Source organism: Macaca mulatta, chromosome 11 (genome assembly GCF_049350105.2).
Source record: "Macaca mulatta isolate MMU2019108-1 chromosome 11, T2T-MMU8v2.0, whole genome shotgun sequence".
In the NCBI taxonomy this organism is placed as follows: domain Eukaryota; kingdom Metazoa; phylum Chordata; class Mammalia; order Primates; family Cercopithecidae; genus Macaca; species Macaca mulatta.
The window spans coordinates 111,059,711-111,083,576 of record NC_133416.1 but is presented as its reverse complement, the minus strand read 5'-3'; the positions used below and the strand labels follow the sequence as shown (position 1 = coordinate 111,083,576).

The window sequence follows — 23,866 nt, the reverse complement described above, 5'->3', positions numbered from 1 at the left end:
GCTGAGGCGGGTGGATCACAAGGTCAGGAGATCGAGACCATCCTGGCTAAAACGGTGAAACCCCGTCTCTACTAAAAATACAAAAAATTAGCCGGGCGCGGAGGCGGGCGCCTGTGGTCCCAGCTACTCGGGAGGCTGAGGCAGGAGAATGGCGTCGGCCTGGGAGGCGGAGCTTGCAGTGAGCCGAGATCGCACCACTGCACTCCAGCCTGGGCTACAGATCGAGACTCCGTCTCAAAAAAAAAAAAAAAAAAAAAAAAAAGATGTACAAATTTCTTATAAATCACTTTGAAGTTCTTGCATCTCTACTATTATAAATTGCTCTTTTTTATATTTTCCAGGACAGATTTTTTATATAAAATCCAAGATGTTTATGAGAATTATGATTGACTGCACAATGAATGTAACCAACATGCCCAGTAAAAAACACACATGTGTTTTATTTTCAGGTTCGTTGCTGGAAATACCTCTCTTGCAAAAATGAAACTTCAAGAGTGCTTAAATATCAGGAAAAGCTTGTTTGGCAAGAAAAACATGCTGGTTGGAGAAGTTATGGAATTTTTAGCAGATTTGCTATTTTTTCCCCAGAGAGATAGTAAAAAGTAAGTTTTTATGAAATGTTTCAAGAAGTGTGTCTCCCTGTCTCACCGCCAAAAGTGCCCCCACCAGTGGCAGGGAGGTCTGGGGTTACCCCTCAGGGGTGACTCTGGTAATACTACTTTGGCTCAAGCCCTGCTCAGAAGCCTGGGGATTCACCCCGTCATAACGTATTCAAAAGGAGCTGTTGGACTGGATATGGTGGCTCACACCTGTTAATCCCAGCACTTTGGGAGGCTGAGGCAGGCGGATCACTTGAGGTCAGGAGTTGGAGACCAGCCTGGCCAACATGGTGAAATCCCATCTCTACTAAAAATACAAAAATTAGCTGGACATGGTGGTACGTGCCTGTCGTCCCAGATACTTGGGAGGCTGAGGCAGGAGAATTACTTGAACCTGGGAGGTGGAGTTGCAGTGAGCTGAGATCGTGCCACTGTACTCCAGCCTGGGCGACACGGCAAGACTCCTGTTTCGAAAAAAAAAAAGGAGCTCTTGGCTCACAAGCAGTGTGGAGGTTCTGGCAGTAGAGAAAGGACATAGGAGTACAATGTGGTTGTAAGTGGTTCCCAGTGCCACTCACAGGCCTTGTGAGGAAGATGCTCTTACTTCTGGGTCTCCACGCAGCCCTCAGTCATGGCCATTGTCTACGGTACAACACTGTCCTGCCCTCTCTTCCGCAAGACCTAGGCCAGAGCCTCCAATGCCTCAGGTCATGTTCACCAGCTTCCCCTCCTTACTCAGGGAGTCCTCTTGTTCTCCTGTGATGTGCGGGGTTCCCCTCAGTGCCTCACACTTGTAGGTGCCACCCTCCAGACCGACTGAGTGTGAGCATCTGCCAGGGCTGACCGCTACTTTTCTTGGCAGGTCTGCTATGAGAGAAGGTTCTTTGTGAACTCACAGAGAGCCACGTACACACTTGCTTCCATAGCCGATTTAACTGCCTGGATGGTCAGGGATGCGCTAGGCTACATTATGAAGTTGTGAAGTTTTGTTTTGGTAGCCCCTCTTTCCTCCTCTCCCTGAGTTCGTTTCCTGGGCTCTAAGTTTGTCTCAGACTGAGTGCATCAGCCCCACCAGGGCCCAGGGCTTCAGCTGCTGTTCCATAAGGTGAGGGTTCTCTGTTCCCTGGCTTGCTTTTCTATTTCCATTTTCCATGTTCCTCCATGTCATTTTCCTCCCACCCGACAGGTGACCTCTTGCTGCTTTTGCTTCCAGAAAGAATAGGATATTGATCGTCTCTTAATACTTGAGTGCAAATCAGTATTAACCCTTTCTAAAAGGCATTTAAAGGGTAACTACCTTTTAAAGAGTAGCCCAATTAAGGGAGTACCTAAGGGTACAATAGTGGGTGCTATATAGTGGTGGTGAGATGGTGGGCTCTGGAGTCCGATTGCCTGAGTTCACCTTTTATTTCTGCCACTTAGTAACAGTGACAAGTTACTGTTAAGGTCAAGCACTTAACATCTTGGTATCTCATTCATTTCCTCCTTGGTAAAATGAAGGGAGTAACAGTATCTTCCTGGCAAGATCTTTGTGAGGATTAAGAGATCCTATATGTAAAGAGCTTAGCAGAAAACCTGGCACACACTAAAAGAGTCTGATAAATTGAGTCATTCGTATTTTATTATTTTGCTCCCCAGCAAGTGTTTTTTGAGGCACTTGACACCACATACGCCGCCTCTTACTCATATTGAGACCAGCACTGTGAGCAGAGAACAGGACTTTCTTTACAGAAGCAGAAAGCTTGACTGTAGAACTGTTGCCTCGTAAAAGAAAAATCTAAACACGTAGCATACTGACTGAGTCATCTCTCCTGCCTGGCTGCCCCACCCCAAATCACGAGACACTGAGGACTGCTGGACTATTCCGCATGGCCGTACACAGATGGCTTGATGACCATACATGGATGGCTTCCTCCAGGCCTCACTGTCAACGGCCAGCCTTCGGAAACAATGGAGAAGCCGGCCGTCTCTTTGTTGAAGGTTATCCTTAGGTGACTGTGTCTTTCGTGTTGGTTCAAACCAGGAGACATTTTGTTACATAACTTGACTCACCTCTCAAGCATGTAAGGACCAGGGGCCCTCGAGACAGCACTCAAGCACCACAGAAATGATCCATGGGATCCTGAGGGCCTTGTAGAAGGGGTCTGGGTAGAGTTGGACAAATGAGGTCAAATTAAAAAATTAAAGTTAAGAAAGCAGATGAGAGAAGAGTGAACAAAATGTTTTAAGAGGAGCAGTGACAGATTCTTAGTGAAATGATTGTCATCTACTTTCCCCCAACCATTTGCCCATCCATCTGTAATTATCCTTCAGTCAGCATCCTCGGCACAGTCACCTTATGGAATGGCAGCTGAAGCCCTGGGCCCTGGTGGGGCGAATGCCCTCAGTCTGAGACGAGCATAGAGCCCAGGCACTTCTTCCCTTACCCAGCTTACCCATTTTGTCTCCTCTTATGAAAGTCATCAGAAACAACCCCAAAGTGTCCTCTGCACTTTTGACCTTGTTGGCCTTCTCCTCCAAGCATTTGACAGAGTTGAAACTACTCTCCTGGGTGATCAAGCTGGCTCAGCTTCTTTTGTGGGTTCCTTTTCTCCCCCTGCCACTTGCCCAAACATCAGCATCCTCTTGAGTTTGGTTCCTGGGCTCCGTGCTAGTCTCAGAGGGAGCACATCAGCCCCACCAGGACTCAGGCCTTCAGCTGCTGTTCCGTAAGGTGAGCGCCTTTTGTCTCCATCTTCTCAGGCATCCTTCAGCAGCAGCAGCCATGTGCTTCCATCTGTTTACCGGACATCTTTACTTGGGTGTTCCACTGGTACTCCAGAGTCAATGTGCTCAAGATTGGACACATCCACCCCTCACCCCCTGATGGAATTCTCCTTCTCCCACTTCACTTGGTGAAGACACCATGGCATCATCTTAACGATCCATCTTAGCAATGTTTATCATCAGTCACTGTGCTGACACATTACACTCATTTTCTTGTTTAATCCCCATAACAACTCTGTTATCTGATTTTTTTTTTTTTCCAGACAGGATCTTTCTCTCTCACCCAGGTGGGAGTGTGGTGGTGTGATCATAGCTCACTGTAGCCTTGAACTCCTGGCCTCAAGTGATCTTCCCGCCTTGGCCTTCCAAAGTGTTGGGATTACAGGCATGAAGTACTGTGCCCGGCCTATTATCCCCATTTTGAACATGAGGAAGTTGAGGCTTAGGAGGCTGAGATGCTTGCTACCCAGCTCTTAGGTGTCAGGGCCAGGGTTAGCACCTGGGAAGTCTGATTGAAGAGGCCCTGAACCTGACCACTGTGGCCCACCGCCACATCTGCCTGACTTTAGAGCTTGAGCTCTTAACCACATGACTCTCTGCACACACAACAGCCCCCCAGCACCCCTGGCATCAGCACCACTGCATCCAGTGCAACACCACACCCTAGCAAACCTCCCCTTGCACCTGTGGCCACTGTGTCAGCTCAGACCTTCGTCGATCTTCCTCTGGCCTAACTGGTCTCCCTGTCTGTGGCCTCACCTGTTTCAGTTTGTCCTCCACACTTCTGCCCGGGCAGATTCTAAAATGTACATTTGATCATATCAGGCTCTTAATGAAAACTCTTCACTGTTAAAGTCAAAATCCTTAGGTTTGCACTCAAGGTCCTTTGTGGGTGGACTCCTGCTTCGCTCTCCAGTCTCTCCTCCTACCTCAAAGAAATTCTCAGAGGGCAAGAGTTAGTCATACTCATCTTTGCTCCCCAGTCCTAACACCAGCATTCAGTAAATGTTTGTTGAATGAATGAATGAATGCGTGCCAGCCTTCTTTGATGCAAACTTTAATTAAATTTCTCTTTTCTAGATCCCAAAGGAAGCAAGTACTTAAATATTATAAACAAGTGATAAAAATAAAGGAAAATGCAGAAACTCTGGCTAAGTCCTCACTCCTCAGGAAGCAGCTGAACATCAGCCTCAGTGATACGTTGTGTAAATTAGGTAATCGTGCCCATCTATTTGTTATAAGCAGGTGACTTTTCCCTTTGTTTCACCTGCATACTTTGCTTATTTTTAAAAAGGCTCCATTTTTGAACCAAGCAACTCCTGTTTCACAAACTTTAAACTATTTTTTGCTACCTACTTACGTTCTCCTAGTAGGAAAGATATCTCTTAAAATCGTTTCCATCCCATTTTTCACTCTTTTGTAGGCTGAGCTCCCTTGCTTGACCACACCCCTCCCCCCGCCCCCGTCAGTGTAGGTTCCCACCTTTCTTCCACTTCTGTCCTAAGACATTGTCTCTACTGTATATGAATAGCTTTCCATACCTTTTCGTCTGTGATGCTAAAGTAACATGTGACCAGAAATAATGACATGGCTTTTCACAAGGGCCCACCCTTGATTTTAGCTGTAAGACATAGGTCTCGGCTGTGCGCAGTGGCTCATGCCTATAATCCCAGCACTTTGGGAGGCCGAGGCGAGAAAGTCACTTGAGGCCAGGAGTTTGAGACCATCCTGGCCAACATGGTGAAACCCTGTTTCTACTAAAAACACAAAAATTAGCCAGGCATGGTGGCACACACCTGTAGTTCCAGCTACTCAGGAGGCTGAGCCAGGAGAATTGCTTGAACTGGGAGGCGGAGGTTGTGGTGAGCCAAGATTGCACCACTGCACTCCAGCCTGGGCAACAGAGCGAGACTCCATCTCAAAAAAACAAAACACTATCGGGGTCCTGACGTCTCATTGCCACAGGGCATTATCTGTACTTCAACCAAAACAAGTAATTTTCAACCAGGGATGATCTTGCCCCCAAGGATGAAAGTCTGGAGAAATTCTTGATTGTCATGACTGGAACTCGGGGGCAGGTTGGGAGATGGGAGTGCTACTGTCATTTAGTGGGTGGAGGCCTGGGATGTGGCTGAACATTTTACAATGCCCAGGAAAGCCCCTCACAACAAAAAATTATCCACCCTCAAATGTCAGTGCTGAGGTTGAGAAACCCTGACCTAAACTAGCTACTTTTCCCAGCATGTGTGCTTACCATCTGTTTTACAAGAAAACGTGATTGCTTTCAGGGTAGTCACTTGCTGAGGAGGAAAAAAGCTTTAAATGCCTGATATCTGTAGGAAAGAATATTTTCAATGTGCAGATTTGGGAATATGTGTGTGCATTTTTTTTTTTCACTAAATGTTTCTAGGCTGAAGCAGTTTTACAAACAGAAAATACAGATACAAATTTAGAGAAAGTTTATGGACAAAGAACTAGTATGTTTAATCTGATTGTTTCATATAATATTCTGTTATGTAACAGCTTTTGTGTCTGGTCTGTGATGGAGGGATAATATATTCATTTACTTTCAGATATGAAGGCATCTTTAATAGCAGCAATTGCAGTGTTTTTTTTTGTGACTTGTTAAATAAGTCTACATTTCAATTTTGCAGTCAATACTCAAGGTGGTTATGACCAAGTATTTTTATGTGAGGAGTCATCTCTTGCCGTCATTATCTCCTGCTGTTGATTGAAGTTGATTCCTTTAATATAAGGTCCACTTCTGGCCCACAGGAACATTGTAGATGGTTAATCCAACTGCTAATGTGAGATTTGTATGCTGTGGTTTCAGTCGGTGATGGTGAGAGCAAATCAATAACTTCGGTATACAAAGGCAAGAGTGGAGGGAGGGAAAGTAGTCTGTTTATGAAGACCTCTGAACCAGCTGTCCTTCAACATGTAACAAGTATTTTTAGTTTTCCTACCTTTAGTGGAAATTTTCTATCTAAATGGAAATGTGCCTGAGTGGACTCCATAAAATAAGAAGTAAGCCAGAGCTGCAAATTGTTGGGACTCCTCACCATTAATCATTTTTAAAGATATCTTAGGCCCTCTGCAGTAAAGTGTTACCAAACATTAGTCCTCAAAGCAGTTCACTTTGAGGTCAACAGCTATGTATGTTTCATGGGAGTTGGATTATATTATACTATGTATAATATAATATGCATGTATAATTATGCATACTATGGTATACATATAATTACACTGCATTTATTCAGCAAGCCTTTAAGTACTTTATACGTTGTAATGCATATCAGGATGATATGGTGGTATTATCTTACCCAACTAGATTGTTGATCTGGGGTGGTTTGGGAGAATAATTTACCCTATAAAGAAAAACAATTCAACTGGGTGTGCTGGCTCGTGCCTGTAATCCCAGCACTTTGGGAGGCCTAGGTGGGAGAACTGCTTGAGCCCAGGAGTTGAGACCAGCCTCTGAGCAACATGGCAAATCCCCATCCCTGCAACAAATACAAAACATTAGCTGGGCATGGTGGCTCGCACCTGTAGTCCCAGCTACTCGGAAGGCTAAGATGGGAGGATCACTTGAGCTAGGGAGGTCAAGGCTGCAGTGAGCCAAGATCCTACTATTGCACTCCAGCCTGAGTGACAGAGTGAGATCCTGTTTCAAAAAAAAAAAAAAAAGAAAAAAAGAAAAAAGAAAAACAATCTGTACCCCCGACCTCCAACCACCCACTTGATGTACACAGCATGAAGCCATCCACATGAAGGCAACTGAAATGATTGCTTGCATCTGCCTTTGTGACTTTGGACTGTGGCTCCTATATGAAGCTACTGTTAATATTTGCTTCCTTTGTCTGTAGCTTGTCTCCATCGTGGGGCAGATCCTTGGGTGCCCTGCAGGGGAGATACCCATCACTTTGAAGTGGTCCCCTAGGCTATCCAATGTGACTTTCATGAATGCCATATGGCTCGTATTTTAATTCATCCCAAACATACCTTCTAAATTTGGTAAAAATCTGTCTTGGTCTTTTCTGGATGCAGTAACAGATAAAGAGACATATAGATGGACACTAGGTTGCCCATGCTCAAAGGATTGTACTAAGTGCTCTGCAGGATACAAAAACAAAGAAGATAACTTCTGTCTTCAACCTCAAGCAACTTTTTGTTGTTGTTGTTGTTAGGTGGCAATATAAACCTATAATAAAAAATATAACACATGAAAGATTTAAAGCATAGTCTGGCTGGAGGGGATTGAATTGGGTTTTGGTTTTATCTTGGCCATGATCAGCTGTGTGACCTGAAGCAAGTCACAATGCCTGTGGCCCAAGTCTGTTCCTGGGCCCCATCTGTAAAATAAGGGTGTTGCGTTCTTTAAGGTCCTCAACAGAGTTAATATTCCATGCCTAAATGTGGAAGACCATGGTCAGTAGCAAGAGGATGTTCAAGGAAAATCTCTTGGAAGGGATCCTTTAGGAAGTGGAGGGCATAGATTGTCAGAGAAAGGGGGCAATTCTAGGTGGGAGAACTACGAGAACAAAGGTAGGAATAAATAAGATGTGAAAGGGGATTGAGAGCCGTCAAGAGGGGCTGTGAGGAAGCATCGGGACAGAGGAGGTGTGTGGAGTGGGAGATAAACAAGAAAAACAGGCAGTGATGGGAGAGTTGAGGCAGTGTGCTGATCTGAAGGAAATTCTCTCCTGTAGGGAAGTGGAGACTTAACACTGAGGAAGGCTTGGGGGCCAGTGATCCTCTAAATGGGCTTGTTCTATTTAGGAAATTGTTTTGGAAACTCTTGAAAATTATTTAGAGCTCATCAAGGCTGTCTAAAGTCTGTCCACAAATGTGCAGCGAAGAGTTCCCTGTCCATCTTATGGAATTTAACCCTAACCCTTACCCTTGTCACCCTCTAAGGTACTAAAGTAAATAGCACAGGTTGAGCATGCTTAATCCAAAAGCCCAAAATCTAAAACTTTTTGAGTGTTGACATGATGCAAAAAGGAAATGCTCACTGGAGCATTTCAGATTTTGGAGTTCTGGGATTAGGCATGGTCAACTGGTAAGCGTGATGCAGATATTCCAAAATCTAAAAAAATCAGAAATCTGAAACCCTTCTGGTCCCAAGTATTCTGGATAAGTGATACTCAACCTGTACTTTACTACTTGAAATTATATATTTATCTGTTCACTAGGGTTTCTTTTTTTTCATCTCTCTTTCTATAAAGAAGAGACATGATCTGTCTTCTCCACCATTGTATACCCTGCTCTTAGAACAGTGGGTGGCACTTAGCAGGTACTCAATAAACACTTGCCAAGTGAATGAATGTATGATGGAGGAAATGCCTCAGCTAATTCAGATTTACCCTCCCACTTTAGAAGTGCAGGTATTGATTATTAAGGTCATTTGAATGTTAATTACTTATATTCTTATCATTCATTTATTATAATATTTACTGCACCTATTAAGTGACAATCTCTATGTTAGTTCCTGGGAGTATAACAATGAATCAGACCCATAGAGACCAACGCTGCCTTCCCTGAGCTCACACTGGGGGAGAAGGCTGTCGACAACTTAAATACACAATTTAACTGCAATTGTGCAAAGCGTTACCATGGAGACAGCAGTTAGACAACTAAATGCACAATGGCTTAACTATAGTTGGGGAAAGTGCTATCATGGGAAAATACAAGTACTAACAGGTGACCTTGATCTGTCAGATGGAAGGACGTGGGTTGGGGATGCATCTCAGGAAGTGATGCTGAAATTGGATCTGCAGGATGAGAGGTGGCTCACTAGTAGTGGGAGAGAGGGAGGAGAAGAGTCATCTAGGCAGTAGGAACAGAATTTTCGAGGCTGGGGGGAGTTTTAAGGTCCCAGAGTGCAGAGAGCAATGTGGAGAAGGAGGTGCTCGAGGAGGATGTTAGAGAGATGCCGGGGGGTGGGTCGCAGGCCTCTCAGGCCCAGTCAAAGATCTGGGGTGTTACCATAAGAGCAACTGAAAGCCAGTACAGGATTTTTGCAAAGTAGGTAAGTGTGAGGAACCTAGAGCCTTACCTCTAGCATAATCTTCACAAGAGCTTTCTAATATTATATTCTAAGACCATTTTGTGGATCCAGAATCCATGAAAGAGCACAAAGGACGTGTTTGTGACATACATTTTCTCTTCCTCTCTGAGGTGCATATTTTAACCTCTCAGATTGTGAACTCCTGAGGGCAGAGGCCTTATCATGTATTCTTTGCGTCTTCAAAACATCAGAAACAGCCCTAGCTGTATGTAGATGGGTGCTCTGTCACTGTAGGTAGGCTGAGAAGTGGATAGGCAGGTTCTTTCTGGGTAATTTGTCTTGGGTTATCCAATGGAAATGATGGCTCTGCTCCAGGCTAACAGTATTGAAAGAACAACCCAATTGTGCTTTTATCTATGGAAAACAATGATCTTTAGTTGACTTTTCAGATTTCATTTTAGAGTTCAGATTAATGATAATTGCTAGCTTGAATGTCGAGACACCTTTCTTGATCTTTTATTATTTTACTTTTTTTTTTTTGAGACAGTCCCTATCACATAGGCTCTGGAGTGCAGTGGCATGATCGTAGTTCACTGTCATCTCAAACTTCTACGCTCAAGTTATTCTCTGGTCTCAGCCTCCCAAGTAGCTAGGGCTGTAGGCATGCGCCACTATGCCTGACTATTTTTAAAACTTTTTTTGTAGAAATGAGGTCTCGCTATGTGACCAGGCTGTATTATTACATTTGATCAACATGTATAACACAGTGTAATCTTCCAGGGGGTATGAAAATAGTGGGCTTCCGGCAATTTTTGGTAATTAAGATTTTAATTATAAAATCACATTCTTATATATGAGATTACAGTAAGCACATATTAAAATGACAGATTTATGAGAGGGTGACAAATCCAGTTTCAAGTACAAACATTAACCTAATAAGACTGTTAATTCTAGAGATTTTAGTAGGAACCCTAACTATAAAATGAAGATTTTTGTGATTAATGCTCTAAGCTGCCTCCAACACAGAGCAATCGTATTGCTCTCCTTTGATGAGTGTTTTACATTTGGCTATTGAGACACCATATAAGTGGGAGAAAAGGACAGAAATGTGGCTTTTTCATGTTCCATTATATCAAGCTGAGTGTTCTGTACTGAACTGTTTGTTTTGGATGAAGTGTGGTAGATGAACATTATGTTACTTCTCTCTGCCTGGGATTCTTTTTAAAAGAAATGCCAACCATCTTAGTCAAATTTAGAAGGAAGAAATTAAACAAAGGCTCTAGTGTCTAGTGGGTGACTCTCAGCCCCTCTGAGAGTCAGTCCCTTCTCTTTGTTTCATTTTTAAATTCCCTCTCAGTCTCTTCTCTTTGTTTCATTTTAAAATTCCCAGCTCAGCCAGAACCCTCTTCAACTACAGCAGTTGGTCTCTTAATCCAAGTCAGATAAATGATACAGACAAACCTTACATTTTAATTTTAACTTAAATATAAATCCATTCTTTCTCCAGACTTTTAAATGTATAATTAAAATCTCTCTCTCTCTCTCTCTTTCTCTTTCTCTCTCTTTAATGGGTCCTCTGATTGGAATTAGATGTCATCTTCTCAAAATGCATCACCCTCCATTTCTAGTTTTGGTTTCTGAAGGGTGATAACAATTGTGATGCAGTCTGTGTGCAGTATCCTTCTCAGTTGCCACCTTTTTCTCCCTCAATCTTTTGTAGTTGTCTTGTCTGCTCATAATTTGGACTTATTTTTCTTAGCAGCTCAGGATATTGAGCCTTTCCCAAGAATTCAGTCTGGTTTTCAGAGAAAACAACTCCTTTTTCTCTCATACTCATATCTTATTAATCTGCATTGCAGTCTGTTAAATTACCTAATTAGATTGACATACTCAGTTGACTCTGGGGTATGCCAGAACCCAACTGTTGGGAACAGAAGTATGCCAGCAAAGTAGAGAGGAGCCTGCTAGCTGCAGGCATTTAGTGTTACCTGGACATTGGGGAGTATGTTTTATAGAAGAAATGGAGAACCCTGGTTAATCCAGCAAGCCAGTTTATGTGTGTTAACAGAACTTACTTTTCATTTGTGTAGGCTTAATCATTTTTAATAGTTTATATATGCGTAAACCCTATTGGCTGCAAAAAAAATGTCAAGTAGGCTTCATAAACTTAGAAAACTTTTAAACCTGGAAAGGGCTCTAAAGGTCACTGAACTAATTTTAAAGCTGAGGGAATAGCAGATGTAACACATGACCTGCCCCAGTACATTTGACCAGATAATTCTATGGATTAGATATTATAATCATCGAGGTTCACAAAGACCAGGCACAGCTAGTATGTTGACCTAAGACTTAGCATCCGTTTCTCTGACCCCAAGTCCCAAGCCCTTCCCGCTGTTTGTGAGCTCTAGGAGTTTGTGGTCTCGTTGGGGTGACAAGCACATGAAGAGAAGTGCAATCCAATGTGTTATGTACTGTGACAGACACTGGAGAGGGCACAGGGACCCACAGAAAACAGGCAAGAAAGAAGACTTTCCAGAGACAGTGGCTTGGGCTGAGTTCTGACAGGTGCCTGGTGAAGAAGTTCATGAGGAGCATTTTAGGTAAGGAGGATCAGCATGAACAATGTCAAGGAAGGGAGAACTTGGGTGGTTTGAAACTCTGGAATGGGGAGAGTTGGGGAATGATGCTGGAGGAATCAGCAAGGTTTACCAGGCTCAAGGGCTTGACAGGGCAGCTGCTGTAGGATTTCTAGCATTAAGGGGCATGAGTAAGTTTGTGTTTAGGATACAACAATCTTGTGACCAAATGGGGGATGGAATTGGTAAACTAAGAGGGGATGGTAGAAATGGAGAGAAAGTGTCAGATTTGAGACTTAGTAGGTAAATCCAACAGGCTCGGTGCTTGACTAGATGTGGGAGGTGAGAGAAAGCCAAAAGCATTTCCCAGTTTACGACTATATCGTAGGTCAGTGCACCTGGGTGCATGATGCTGTTGGCATTGCAAGAGAGGGAGCATAGTTTGGTAGGGTGGGGTGGGAGCCACAGTGAGCTAATTTGGGGCCTGTTGAGTTTGAATTTTCTATCCAAGTAGAGACATTCAGTAGGCAGTAGGACATATGAGTCTGGTGCTTAAGAGCTTGAAGACTGAGCCAGAGAAAACATTTGGGAGTCCTTAGTGTACACTTGCTGGCTCAACTCAGTAGAATGGTTGAAAGAAGCAAGAAGAATGTAGGACAAGACAATGGCCAGAGGTAGAACTTGGAAGAATGCCAGCATTTAAGGGACGAGAAGAGGAATGGGCTGTAGTAAAAGATGAAGAATGGCTCCAGAGGCAGGTCGAGAAGCAGTCAGATCATTGAAGCCAAGAGAGGAGAGTGTTGAGAACTGACCAGCAGATTGAGAACAGACCACTGTGTTTAGCAACACAGAGGTCACAGGTAATGTTCAGTTTTGGTGGTAGAGTCAAAAGCCTGTTTAAGAGAGAACAATCCGTTCCCTCTGCTTAAAGTTGGGGCTTCTGCACAGGCCCATCTCCTTTAATTGGTGCTTTGGGTTCATGCAGAACTGGGGGAAGACAATAGAGGATGCTACTTGCCATCTGCAACCAGGTCCTTTTGAGCCAGACTAGGCCATGGTTTCAGTAGAGAGGGGTGGGGGAAAGGACTCCTTAACCTCTCTTATTGTTTTCTTTGTATCAGAAATTGAGGGCCCATGGAGACATCCAATAGCAACCTTTTACTTTTTTGGGACAATGACACACAGCTTTCTCCCTAACCTGTTTATAGATACACACATTTATGGAAAGAATAAGCAAACACTTCTAGGTTAAGTTTGCAGATTAAAAAAGGAAAAAAGAATGAGCAAACACACTTAGTTTCTCAAACTTGAGGATTTTGGACAAAGAAACTTTAGACACAGCCTAATTATCAAACAAAAAGAAACGTTCAACGAAGAGCCTTTAGACAGTGCCAAACCTTCCTTCCTCTTTACAATTGCAGCCCATCTTCTAGAATGTAGACAGAGACTATGGGCTCTGATTGTCCTCACTTCTTAATCTCATTCACTCCTGGCACAGAATAACTCAGTGGATGCTGCCCAGTAATGAACTATCCCTCCCGGGGTGGTTCATCCACTGAGTTATTCATTCAGGGAAACTTCCTGTGACCTCTGTCAACACTGGAGAGATTTCACTGTCACCTGGAGACAACTGCCTGGACTGTTGCTGTCGGCCCAGGAAAAAGTAAACATCTCTCGCACTGGACTGGCATTGCAAAAATCCATTTGTTAGGTGACAGCAGGTATTATATGAAGCAAGAGGAACATGACTTAATTTTAATTTCAGTAGAATAAAAATTAGGAAAAATTGTGCTTTAGGAGAGTACTTAATAGGATAGAGGACTATCTTTGGATGAAATATCTTGTTTTGTTTTTCTAAGGAAATAATAAATATTCCACCATCTTTTTAATGTTAAGCACTGAAAATAAAGTGGGGAGACTAGGAAAACTTACTACTTAAAATCTGAGAACAAATTAGTAAGAGTGTTCATGGGACCTTCCCCCCATCCCCACCCCCAATTCACATTCCACTGGAAATAAGATGGGTGTGGCTCTGTCCAGAAGTACAACATAGAAAAGGTAACTGATGCTTTTTTTCTAGATGTATTTTTATGGAAAATCTTCCCTGGAACCAACAAAACAGGAAGAATAGTGTTCTCTTTTCTCAATTCTAGAAGTTGTGGTCCTGGATCCTAGGGACCTGAGTTGGAATCCCAGTTCTGCTATTTTCTTGGCTTGTGGACATAACCTCTCTGAGTCTCAATTTTCTTACCAATCAAGAGGTTATAATATAGTCTACCTATAGGGTAATTGTGAAGATTTAATGATATAATGTATGCAAAACAGCCAATAGAGTACAAAATTAAATGTTAGGTTCCCTCCCCATCCAGGGCAAAGGTTTGAGGTGGGAAGAGGTTCAGTGACATCTCTCCAATTTAAATTCACCGATTCTGGTCTTTCCTCTTTTCTGGGTTGGGAGGACTGACTGGGTTGACCCAACTGCTACCAGCTCCAAGAAAAATGGGATAAACTGGGGGTGGGGATGAGGCAAGAATGTCTTTTCCCTGGCTTGCTTGCTGCCTGAGTCAGATTGCATCCAAGAAAGTTCTGAGGTCAAAGCTATAGGTCAGGTCTAGAATGGGTCACCAGGGAAAAGGGGCCTGAGGAGTTGTGTGTGGCCAAGGGGGAGGTGGGTAGCAAGGGCATGAAGTAGTGTATGCAAAGGGCACCAGAAACTTGTCTGCATGAAAATCTCAATCCCATAGCAAATCAGATTCTCTTCAGGGGACTTGGGCAGAATGAAGAGAGTCAGTCACACCTATGAATCTGGTTATTGGTGCCTAGAGTATCTCTGAGAATGGGTTCTGTGTTTGCCACCACGTGACACATCCAGTTTCTATTTTTCTCCACTTTTCCTTTTAAGGCCAATGCAACTTGGTCATCAAGAACAGGGTAATTCACAAATGTCTTCTGTTGAGCTAGACTGAGGCACCTGGGAACATCACAGGGAGTCGTGAAAATAGTTCAAAAAGAAGAAACATAGTCCCAGATCGCTAAGCAGAGACAGCAGCTGAAATTTCCTATAGGATTTCCAGAGAAAGCTGCAGGCATGTGAGATACAGGGTCTGATCCATGAAGCAAAGCCACAGAGAGAGAACATGTCTGCGAGCAGAAGCCACAGCTGATATTCAGGAGCACAATCCACAATGGGGAGGAGGCAGCCTAGTGTAGCAGTGCAGGGCATGGACTTCAGGATGAGGCTGACCCAAGACTGTTCTTCCATGAACTAGAATAAGTTCCTTAACCTCATCCAGCATGCTTATCTTTAAAAGACAAGTAAAATGAAACATGCACTAAAAATTCTCTGGAAGGACACATTAGAAACTAACGTCATTGGTTCCATTTTAGAAGACTGCACAGATGGGGACAGAGAAGGGAAAGACACTTTTCACTTTACAGATTGGTAAATTTTCATTTTTGAACCAGGTGGACAGGTGATGATAATCTATACCTTATATGATTACACAGTCCTGACAGATGGTAATTATATATATTTGCTGTTATTGTTGTTAACACAGGAACAGGGACTGGGTCATCTGTCAGTGTTTTTAGCCTTTACATAGGCAGCAGTCTCTTTATCACATTTCTAAATCAGTGCGTTACACATACCAGCCTTACGTTATGTTTATAATCAATGGTGTAAGTCCAGCCCCTTAAGAGTAGTCTTGTAAATGGGTTAAATGAATAAATAAGTACCATCTCCAAGTTAGATTGTAAAATGGATTGTTTTTATTTTAACAAATTTTAGAGAATTCAATTTTATTATTATTATTATTGTGTTGAAGATGGAATCTCATTCTGTCGCCCAGGCTGGAGCGCAGTGGCACAATCTCAGCTCACTGCAACCTCCGCCTCCCAGATTCAAGCGATTCTCCTGCCTCAGCCTCCCAAGTAGTTGGGATTACAGGTGCATGCCACCACGCCCAGCTAATTTTTGTGTTTTTAGTAGAGACAGGGTTTTGCCATGTTGGCCAGGCTGGTCTTGAATTCCTGACCTCAAGTGATCCGCCCGCCTCAGCCTCCCAAAGTGCTGGGATTATAGGCGCGCGCCACTGCACCAGGTCGAGAATTCAATTCATTGACTGTGGCAGTTGGAAAACTTTTTTCTCAATTTTTTTATTTTGAAAAATTTCAAACCTTCAGAGAAATTTCAAGAATAGTATAGTGAAAGATCATATAACCTTCACCTATATTCATCAATTGTTTTTTAAAATTGTTATTATTATTTTGTATAGAGACAGAGTCTCCCTATGTTGCCCAGGCTGGTCTCAAACTGCTGGACTCAAGCAATCCTACCTCCTCAGCCTCCCAGAGGGCTGGGGTTACAGACATGAGCCACCCACCGCACCTGGCCCACCAGTTGTTAATATTTTGCCACATCTGTGTTCTCTCTTTCATATACAGGCACAGACACATACATACATGTATTTTTTTCTGAACCATTTGAAAGTTAGTTGCAAACATGACACTTTTATGTCTAAATACCATACTTCAGCATATGTCTTCTGAGTACAAGGACATTCCCCCATATAACCACAATAATCAAACCCAGGAAATTTAACTATTGCCTAAGACTATTATCTAACTATAGTTCATATTCAAATCTCCCCAAGTATCTAGTAATGTCCTCTATAGCTGTTAACTTATTGATGATCTTGCATTGCATTTGTCTCTTTTAGTCTAGATTTAAGTACCTTTGTTTTGTCATTATGACATTGACTATTTTGAAGAGTTGAAGTCAGGTTCCACCCTCCCATCCCTATCCCAATGTCCTTCAATTTGTATCTGTCTGATTCTTTCTTTCTTTCTATTTTTTTGAGACAAGGTCTCACTCTGTTGTCCAGGCTGGAATGCAGTGGCACAGTCTTGGCTCACTGCAACTTCTGCCTCCTGGTCTCAAGCGATCCTCCCACCTGTCTCCCAAGTAGCTAGGACTATAGTCACGCGCTACCATGCTCAGCTAATTTTTGTATTTTTTGTAGAGATGGAGTTTTGCCATGTTGCCCAGGTTGGTCTTGAACTCCTGGGCTCCAGTAATCTACATGTCTCAGCCTTCCAAAGTGAATGGATTACTGGCATGAGCCACTGCATCCAGCCTGATTGTTTCTTTATGATTAGACTCAGGTTAAATATTTTTGGCAGAATATTACAAATAAGTCATGTTCCAATGCCACTTTTTATAAATGTTTGTTATCCTTCTCTTTTAAATGTGTGAAGCCAGCAGTAATAAAAAGTCTAATATTCTTATTTTCAAATATCTAGCAGGTCAGTTATTGGCAAGTGACTCTTGTCATCACGTCATGATTGAGGCAGTAGGCTATTTGTACAGATCACTTGATTTAAGGGTGATCCACCTGGGATCTTCTCATTCATCAATCCATGGAATCCTGCAGTGAGTTTCTATTTCATGTTCCAAACAGAAATATGCTTCTGGTTATTCATGTTATATATATGACCTCTTGACAACTTTTGATCTTTTGCAGCCTTCTGAGAGAAATTGAGTGGATCCGGAGCCGGAGATGTTGGCCTCAAGGTATGAGCCAGCAACATTCTGAGGGTTCTAGGAATGGCTTCTCATTATGGGAGCACTTGCTTAAATTAAACTATCACAGTGCTCAGAGTTCTAATACAGTGAGCTCTGCAATGTGCATGAATGCAGATAAATTACACAGGGCTAGAAGAATGGACTTGGCACCTCAGACAATTTCAGATAAATCAAAATGTGCTGCTGGAAAAGGGAAAAAGAAACCCATTATTTGCATATCTGCTGAGGAAAAGATACAACGGAAGACACAAAATCATGCTGAAATATGGAATGGCTCAGGAAAGGAAGCATCAAACAAAAAGAAAGATTATTCCTCTAACATTTTATCTTTGGGTAAAATGAATGGTTTAATAAAGCTTTCAAGGCAAAGAATTTTGTTAGCTAAAAGTGAGAGTGGAGAAGGCGAAATCACCGCCAATTACCAACATTCCCTGCCATGGCCTCTTAGCACAAAAAACCCTTGGGAATATGAGCTCATATCAGAAAAGTGGCTTTTTCATAGCCCAGATTATATTTCGATACCTCAGAAGTCTTTTTTGCAGAGAAAATTTCACACTGAAACAAAACTGTTGAAGACCTCAGATGATATTAATAAAGAATAAAAATGTATCATGGGCTTTTTGGCATCTGTTGTTTCCACTTGTCTTTAATTAGAACTCTTTTATTGAATATTTTCTTCTAAAATACACAGGATGATAATAACCAAGGTCTGGAAATATGATTATTTAGGCACTTAAACATTGTAACTCATTTTACTTAAGGAGAACAATTTTTAGGTGATTCACATTTCTATGGTAGGTAGAGCAATTTGATCTCATAGTGTTCCATATCCAAAAGTATACAGAAGCAATGTTATTAAAATTCTAATTGTATTATTTTTGCATTGCTATAGTTTATTTTGAATTTATGAATTAATTTTCCACATGAACAAAATTTACAATTGCTATCACCAACTCTTTTTATGATACACGAAGTAAAAAATATATAATTTGGCATGTAACTAAAATCATAAAGTGAGTTTAAAGTACCAGAGCTCGTATATTTGATATCATATCTGTTTTAAACATTTTATTGTCTCATTTTATCAGTGATTCGTAAAACATTAACCATTAGCTGTTAAGGATTACTTATTGGCTACTTTCTTCCCTATCACCCGCCTAAATCCTACATACTATATGTTAGGAAGCCAAATGGAAGAATGGGTTCAGTTGTGTGGTTTTAGGAAAGTTATCTCATCTTTCTTGGCCTCGGTTTCATTACTGTCAGCCCTCTGTGTCTGCAGGTTTGCATTCGTGGATTCAATCAACCATGGATAAAAATATTAGAAAAAAAAATCAACAATGAAAAGTAATACAAATAGAAAATGCAGTATCACAACTATTTACAGAGCATTTACATTGTATTAGGTATGAAAAGTAATTGAGGCCTGGTGCATTGGCTTGCACCTGTAATCCTAGCACTTTGGGAGGCCAAGGTGGGCGGATTGCTTGAGTCCAGGAGTTTGAGACCAGCCTAGGCAACATGGTGAGACCATATCTCTACGAAAAAATACAAAAATTAGCTGGTTGTGGTGGTTCACGCCTGTAATGTCAGCTACTCAGGAGGCTGAGGTGGGAGGATTGCTTAAGCACAGAAGGTCGAGGCTGCAGTGCACTGCGATCATACCACTGCACTCCAGCCTGGCTGACAGAGAAAGACTCTGTTTTTTTTTTAAAAAAGTAATCAAGATGGTTTTAAATATATAGAAGTATGTGTGTATGCAAATACTAGCCATTTTATATAAAGGACTTGAGCATCGCCTATTTTGTTATGTATGTATGGGGCAGGTGTTCTGGAACCAATTCCCGGCAGGTACAGAGGGATGACTATATTGTAAAACTGGAGAAATTATGAAGTCTGCTTTTCAGGATTACTGAGAGGATTGCATGAGATACTGCACACAGCAAGCCTTCAATAAATGGTGGTTTAACCCAGATGCCACCTTTTTCCATGAAACACCTCCAGACCCCTCCATCCCACAACTGGAGCATACACTAATGCCTTGGGTTATTTGTCTTAAACTGTGCTCCACCCATTTCACACAAGCCAGTATGGTCTCCTTGGCAGAGTGCCAGCCTTGACGCCTATTCCGCCTACTCCACCTGCACAGCTTGGGAAGTCCTTGCCTTCCAGCGATTTTCAGTAGGGTTCTGGCTGGGCCACATTAGTCTTTCCTGCAGAAGCTGTGTCTGACTCAGTCCACACAGAATTGCCCCCAGACAAGGAAGTTACTGTTCATTTGGCTTTAGTGGAACCACAGGCACAGGACGGGCGCAGCCTAGCAGGTGTAAGAGAAGACCTGTACACCGAGCCGTTAGCGTGGGCAGGGGCATGAGCTGGGTGACCGTGTTCCGAGGAGCTCTGTTGCCAGGCGGAAATCTAGGGTGGGGCATTGGCCTTCCAGGCTGTGTAATGGTAGTGCCCTTCAAATTTACTGAGGTATCAAGGGGCTGGGAATCTCCAGCCGACATCAGCCCACGAGTGGAGCCTCGGCCCAGCTACCCACTCACAGGTCCTGGATAAATATAAGCTGGGGATCCGGGACGTCCCAGAGGGGCCCCACGATCCAGGGGAGGTCCAGACTGCCATTAATTAGACTGCCAGAGGCCATTAATGCGGAGAGAGGTCACTTTCTGGGGCCAGGGCCAGGGCAGCTGGGGTGGGAGGGGCGCTGTCTGTGCGGCCAGAGCTGGGGGTCAGACCCAGAAGGCAGGGGGAAGGTGCGGCGGAGCTGGGCGGGCGGCGCCGGGGTCGTACCTCATCATTCCATCCCAAGTGGCCTGCGCGCCACCACACGGCCACCCTCGCGCCACTCTGAAATTGACCTCAGCAGGCTGGGCGTGAGGCCATCGGCCCCGCCCCTCCCCACCCACTCCCCGACAGACCCCGCCCCCATCCGGCCCCGCCACCTCCCCCGCCCACTTCCCGCCCCACAGCGGCTGGGGGGCGGGCCTGCGCCGCCACGTGTTCCGACGCAGGAGCGGCCCGCCTGCAGGGCAGAGCGCGGGTAGATCTTGGGCCGGGCGGCAGCAGTCGCAGAGCGGCGCGGTGGCGGCGGCGGCGGCGGTGGCGTCGGCAGCAGGAAGTAGGCAGCAGGCAGGACCATGGCAGCGGCGGTGGTGGTGGCCCGCGGGGCCGGAGCGAGGGCGGCTACAGCGGCGACTCTGCGGGGTGGCTGCGGGACCGCGGCTCGGGGGCGGCCGTGTGTGGGCCCCGCCCGGCCCTTGTGCGCCGCACCGGGGACCGCCCCGGACATGAAGCGCTACCTGTGGGAGCGCTACCGGGAGGCGAAGAGAAGCACTGAAGGTGAGTAAGGTGGCGACCCCGCCCCGGCGTCCGGGGCCCCTCCTGCGCGCTCAGCTGGGAAGCGGGCGCCCTGGGACCCGGTCCAGCCTAGCTGCGGACCTCCAGGGCCTCCAGTCGCGAACCCCGGTGCCCACACCCTCAGCCGCAGGCAGCATCGCCCCTGCGAAGCGACTCGGGGAAACGCGGAAAAATGCACTCTAGAAACTTCACAACTCGCGCCTTTCCCCTGCCGGGAAAGCTGTTGTATATATTCTTAGGATTTTTAGCCCGAAATCTGCATCTAAGGGGCTTTGGGCTGCGCGGAGCTGGAGTTCCGCACATCTCCCTTGGGAGTCGGCCACTCCCACGCACCGTTAGGTGTTGTTATTCATCAGTAGTAATAATAGTAACAGCCGACTCGGGCTGGCGCAGACATGCCCAGGAGCGGGGCTGCTGAGCAGGTGGCCGATCCCGAGGCTGGTCTGTTTTCCTTTTGGTGGGGGTGGTGGTGGGGTTGAAGAGGAGATGAGCTGAGCTGTGCGGTGTTTGAAAGAGGAGAGGTCCAGGTGGGGAAGGTTCTGGATTATCCATTAACCTCGGTGAGGTGGGGATTCTAAGGCCTTGAATGGGAACTTCATGGCCAGGTGTGCATAAAATGAGCTTGACTCAGTTGTTACTACTAATGAACTAATGAATACTAGTGCCAGGCACGTGGATTATCTCTAAATTGTTCCAGTAGTCTACGAAGGAGGTTCCACATCCTCATTCTATAGATGGGAAAGGCGAGATTCAGGTTTAAGTGACCTGGCCAAGGTGACGCCTGAATTTAGGGTCTGTCTCAGCTCCTGACCCACTGTCCTGTTTCTTGTGCTCCGCTGACCATTTGGAAACCAATAATCCATTGTCGCTGTTGCTTCCAAGGAGGATTCAGAATCGAAGTTTGTATACTGGTTACTTCTTATTGTGGAGGTGGCACATAGAGATAGGGAGAGATTATTGGGTGAACAAGAACGTTTGTATAGAATCAGATTTTCCATTTTTTGGCCAGAAGTCAGTTTAATGAAAAAAGCTAATTAGTAATTTTCAGAGGGGACGTAAAATGACTAGCAATGCAGAATTCTGTGAAATGGTGGCTTATTGACTTCGTTTCCCTTTGCCAAGAGTTAATTTTGCTTTGGCTTTTGAAGCTGTTGTGTGGTGTAGTGGAAAGAAGACTGGCTTTGGAGACATTGGGAATTTTGCAGGTCTTAAGCGATGAAAAAAATATAGAAGATTATCTAGCCCAGCTTTTGTGCAGGCAAGTTTTTTTTAACTTGTAATTCTTATTGAGATAATTGTATATTTACATGCAGTTTAAGAATTAATACAGGGGCCAGGTGTGAGCTCACGCCTGTAATCCCAGCACTTTGGGAGGCTGAAGCAGGCAGATCTCTTGAGCACAGGACCAACCTGGGCAACAAAGGAAAACACAGTCTCTACAAAAAATGCAAAATTTAGGAAGGCGTGCTGACTCACACCTGTAGTCCCAGCTACTTGGGAGGCTGAGTTGGGGAGGACTGCTTGAGCCTGGAAGGTTGAGACTGCAGTGAGTTGAGATTGCAACACTGCACTCCAGCCTGGGTGGCAGAGCCAAACCCTGTGTAAATAATAAACAGAAAAGGACTAATGGAGGGAGATCCAGCATACACTTTATCCAGTTTCTCCCAGTGGTAACATTTTGCAAAACAGTAATACATTATCACAACAGTATATATTGATACAGGCCACAGATCAGAGTGTCCTCATTTTATTTATACTTGTGTGTGTGCACATGCATGAGAGCACAAATGTATTTCTGTACAGTTTTCTCACATGTAGGTTCATATATCCACCACCAATCAAGGGACTGAACAGTTCATCATAAGGATTCCCTCATTCTGTCTTTATAGCCCCACCCACCTCCCCCCATCATGCTCTCCCTTGTCCGCAATCCCTGGAGCACTATTCTCCATTTCTAAAATGTTGTCATTTCAAAAATGTTATACTGATGGAGTCGTACACAATGTAACCTTTTGGAGTTGTTTTTTTCACCAAGTATAATTTCCTGGAGTTTTATCAAGTGTTATGTGTACTATATCAACAGTACATTCCTTTTTGCTGTGATTTCATGGTGTGGACATAACAGTTTAACCCTTTGTTTAACCACAGATTAACTACATTGAACCATTTACCCATAGTTCAAAGGACATTTGGGTTGCTCCCAGTCTTTGGCTGTTACAAATAAAGATGTTGTAAACATTTGTGTACAGGTTTTTGTGTGAACATACATTTTCATTTCTCTAAATGCCCGAGAGTACAATTGCTGGGTCAAACAGTAATTGCATGTTTAGTTTTATAAGATACTGCAGGCAAAATTTTTGCCATCCTGATTTACGGATAAGGTTTGTTGCTTGCTGCCTGTGAGAACTGAGAGGTCAAAATAGGCTTGAGTTTCTTCATCTGTAAAATGGGGCTGCAGGTAGCACTAGCATCATTAGGGTTCAGGTGAGGAATGGATGAGTCCATCCATGAAAGGCGTTTAGGACAGTGCCTGGCGCATGAGACAGCCGAAGCATGGGATGGGGAAGATCACCATGTGATATGGTTTGGCTGTGTCCCCACCAAGATCTCAATTTGAATTGTATCTCCCAGAATTCCCACGTATTGTGGGAAGGATCCAGGGGGAGGTAATTAAATTATGGCGGACCGTCTTTCCTGTGCTATTCTCATGATAGTGCTAAGTCTCATGAGATCTGATGGTTTTATCAGGGGTTTCTGCTTTTACTTCTTCCTCATTTTTCTCTTGCTGCCGCCATGTAAGAAGTGTCTTTCACCTCCTGCCATGATTCTGAGGCCTCCCCAGCCATGTGGAACTGTAAGTCCAAGTAAACCTCTTTTTCTTCCCAGCCCCAGGTGTATGTCTTTATTAGCAGCTTGAAAATGGACTAATACAGTAAATTAGTAGCAGTAGAGTGGGGTGTTGCTGAAA

General features: G+C 44.0%; 2 protein-coding genes across 2 annotated transcripts in view; both read left to right on the top strand.

Moving 5' to 3' along the window:
* TTC41 (tetratricopeptide repeat domain 41) overlaps positions 1 to 18,140 on the top strand; it is a 72,441-nt gene extending 54,301 nt beyond the window's left edge. Inside the window, exons 12-15 of the mRNA XM_077954829.1 lie at positions 450 to 602; positions 4,446 to 4,579; positions 17,253 to 17,382; positions 17,474 to 18,140. Of these exons, the coding sequence (XP_077810955.1) occupies positions 450 to 602; positions 4,446 to 4,579; positions 17,253 to 17,382; positions 17,474 to 18,137 (1,081 nt within the window). The 3' untranslated portion in view covers positions 18,138 to 18,140. The remainder of the gene's footprint in view (positions 1 to 449; positions 603 to 4,445; positions 4,580 to 17,252; positions 17,383 to 17,473) is intronic.
* A 2,432-nt stretch (positions 18,141 to 20,572) lies between these two features.
* Positions 20,573 to 23,866, top strand: part of NT5DC3 (5'-nucleotidase domain containing 3) — a 64,984-nt gene continuing 61,690 nt past the window's right edge. Inside the window, exon 1 of the mRNA XM_015152619.3 lies at positions 20,573 to 20,880. Within this exon, the coding sequence (XP_015008105.2) occupies positions 20,679 to 20,880 (202 nt within the window). The 5' untranslated portion in view covers positions 20,573 to 20,678. The remainder of the gene's footprint in view (positions 20,881 to 23,866) is intronic.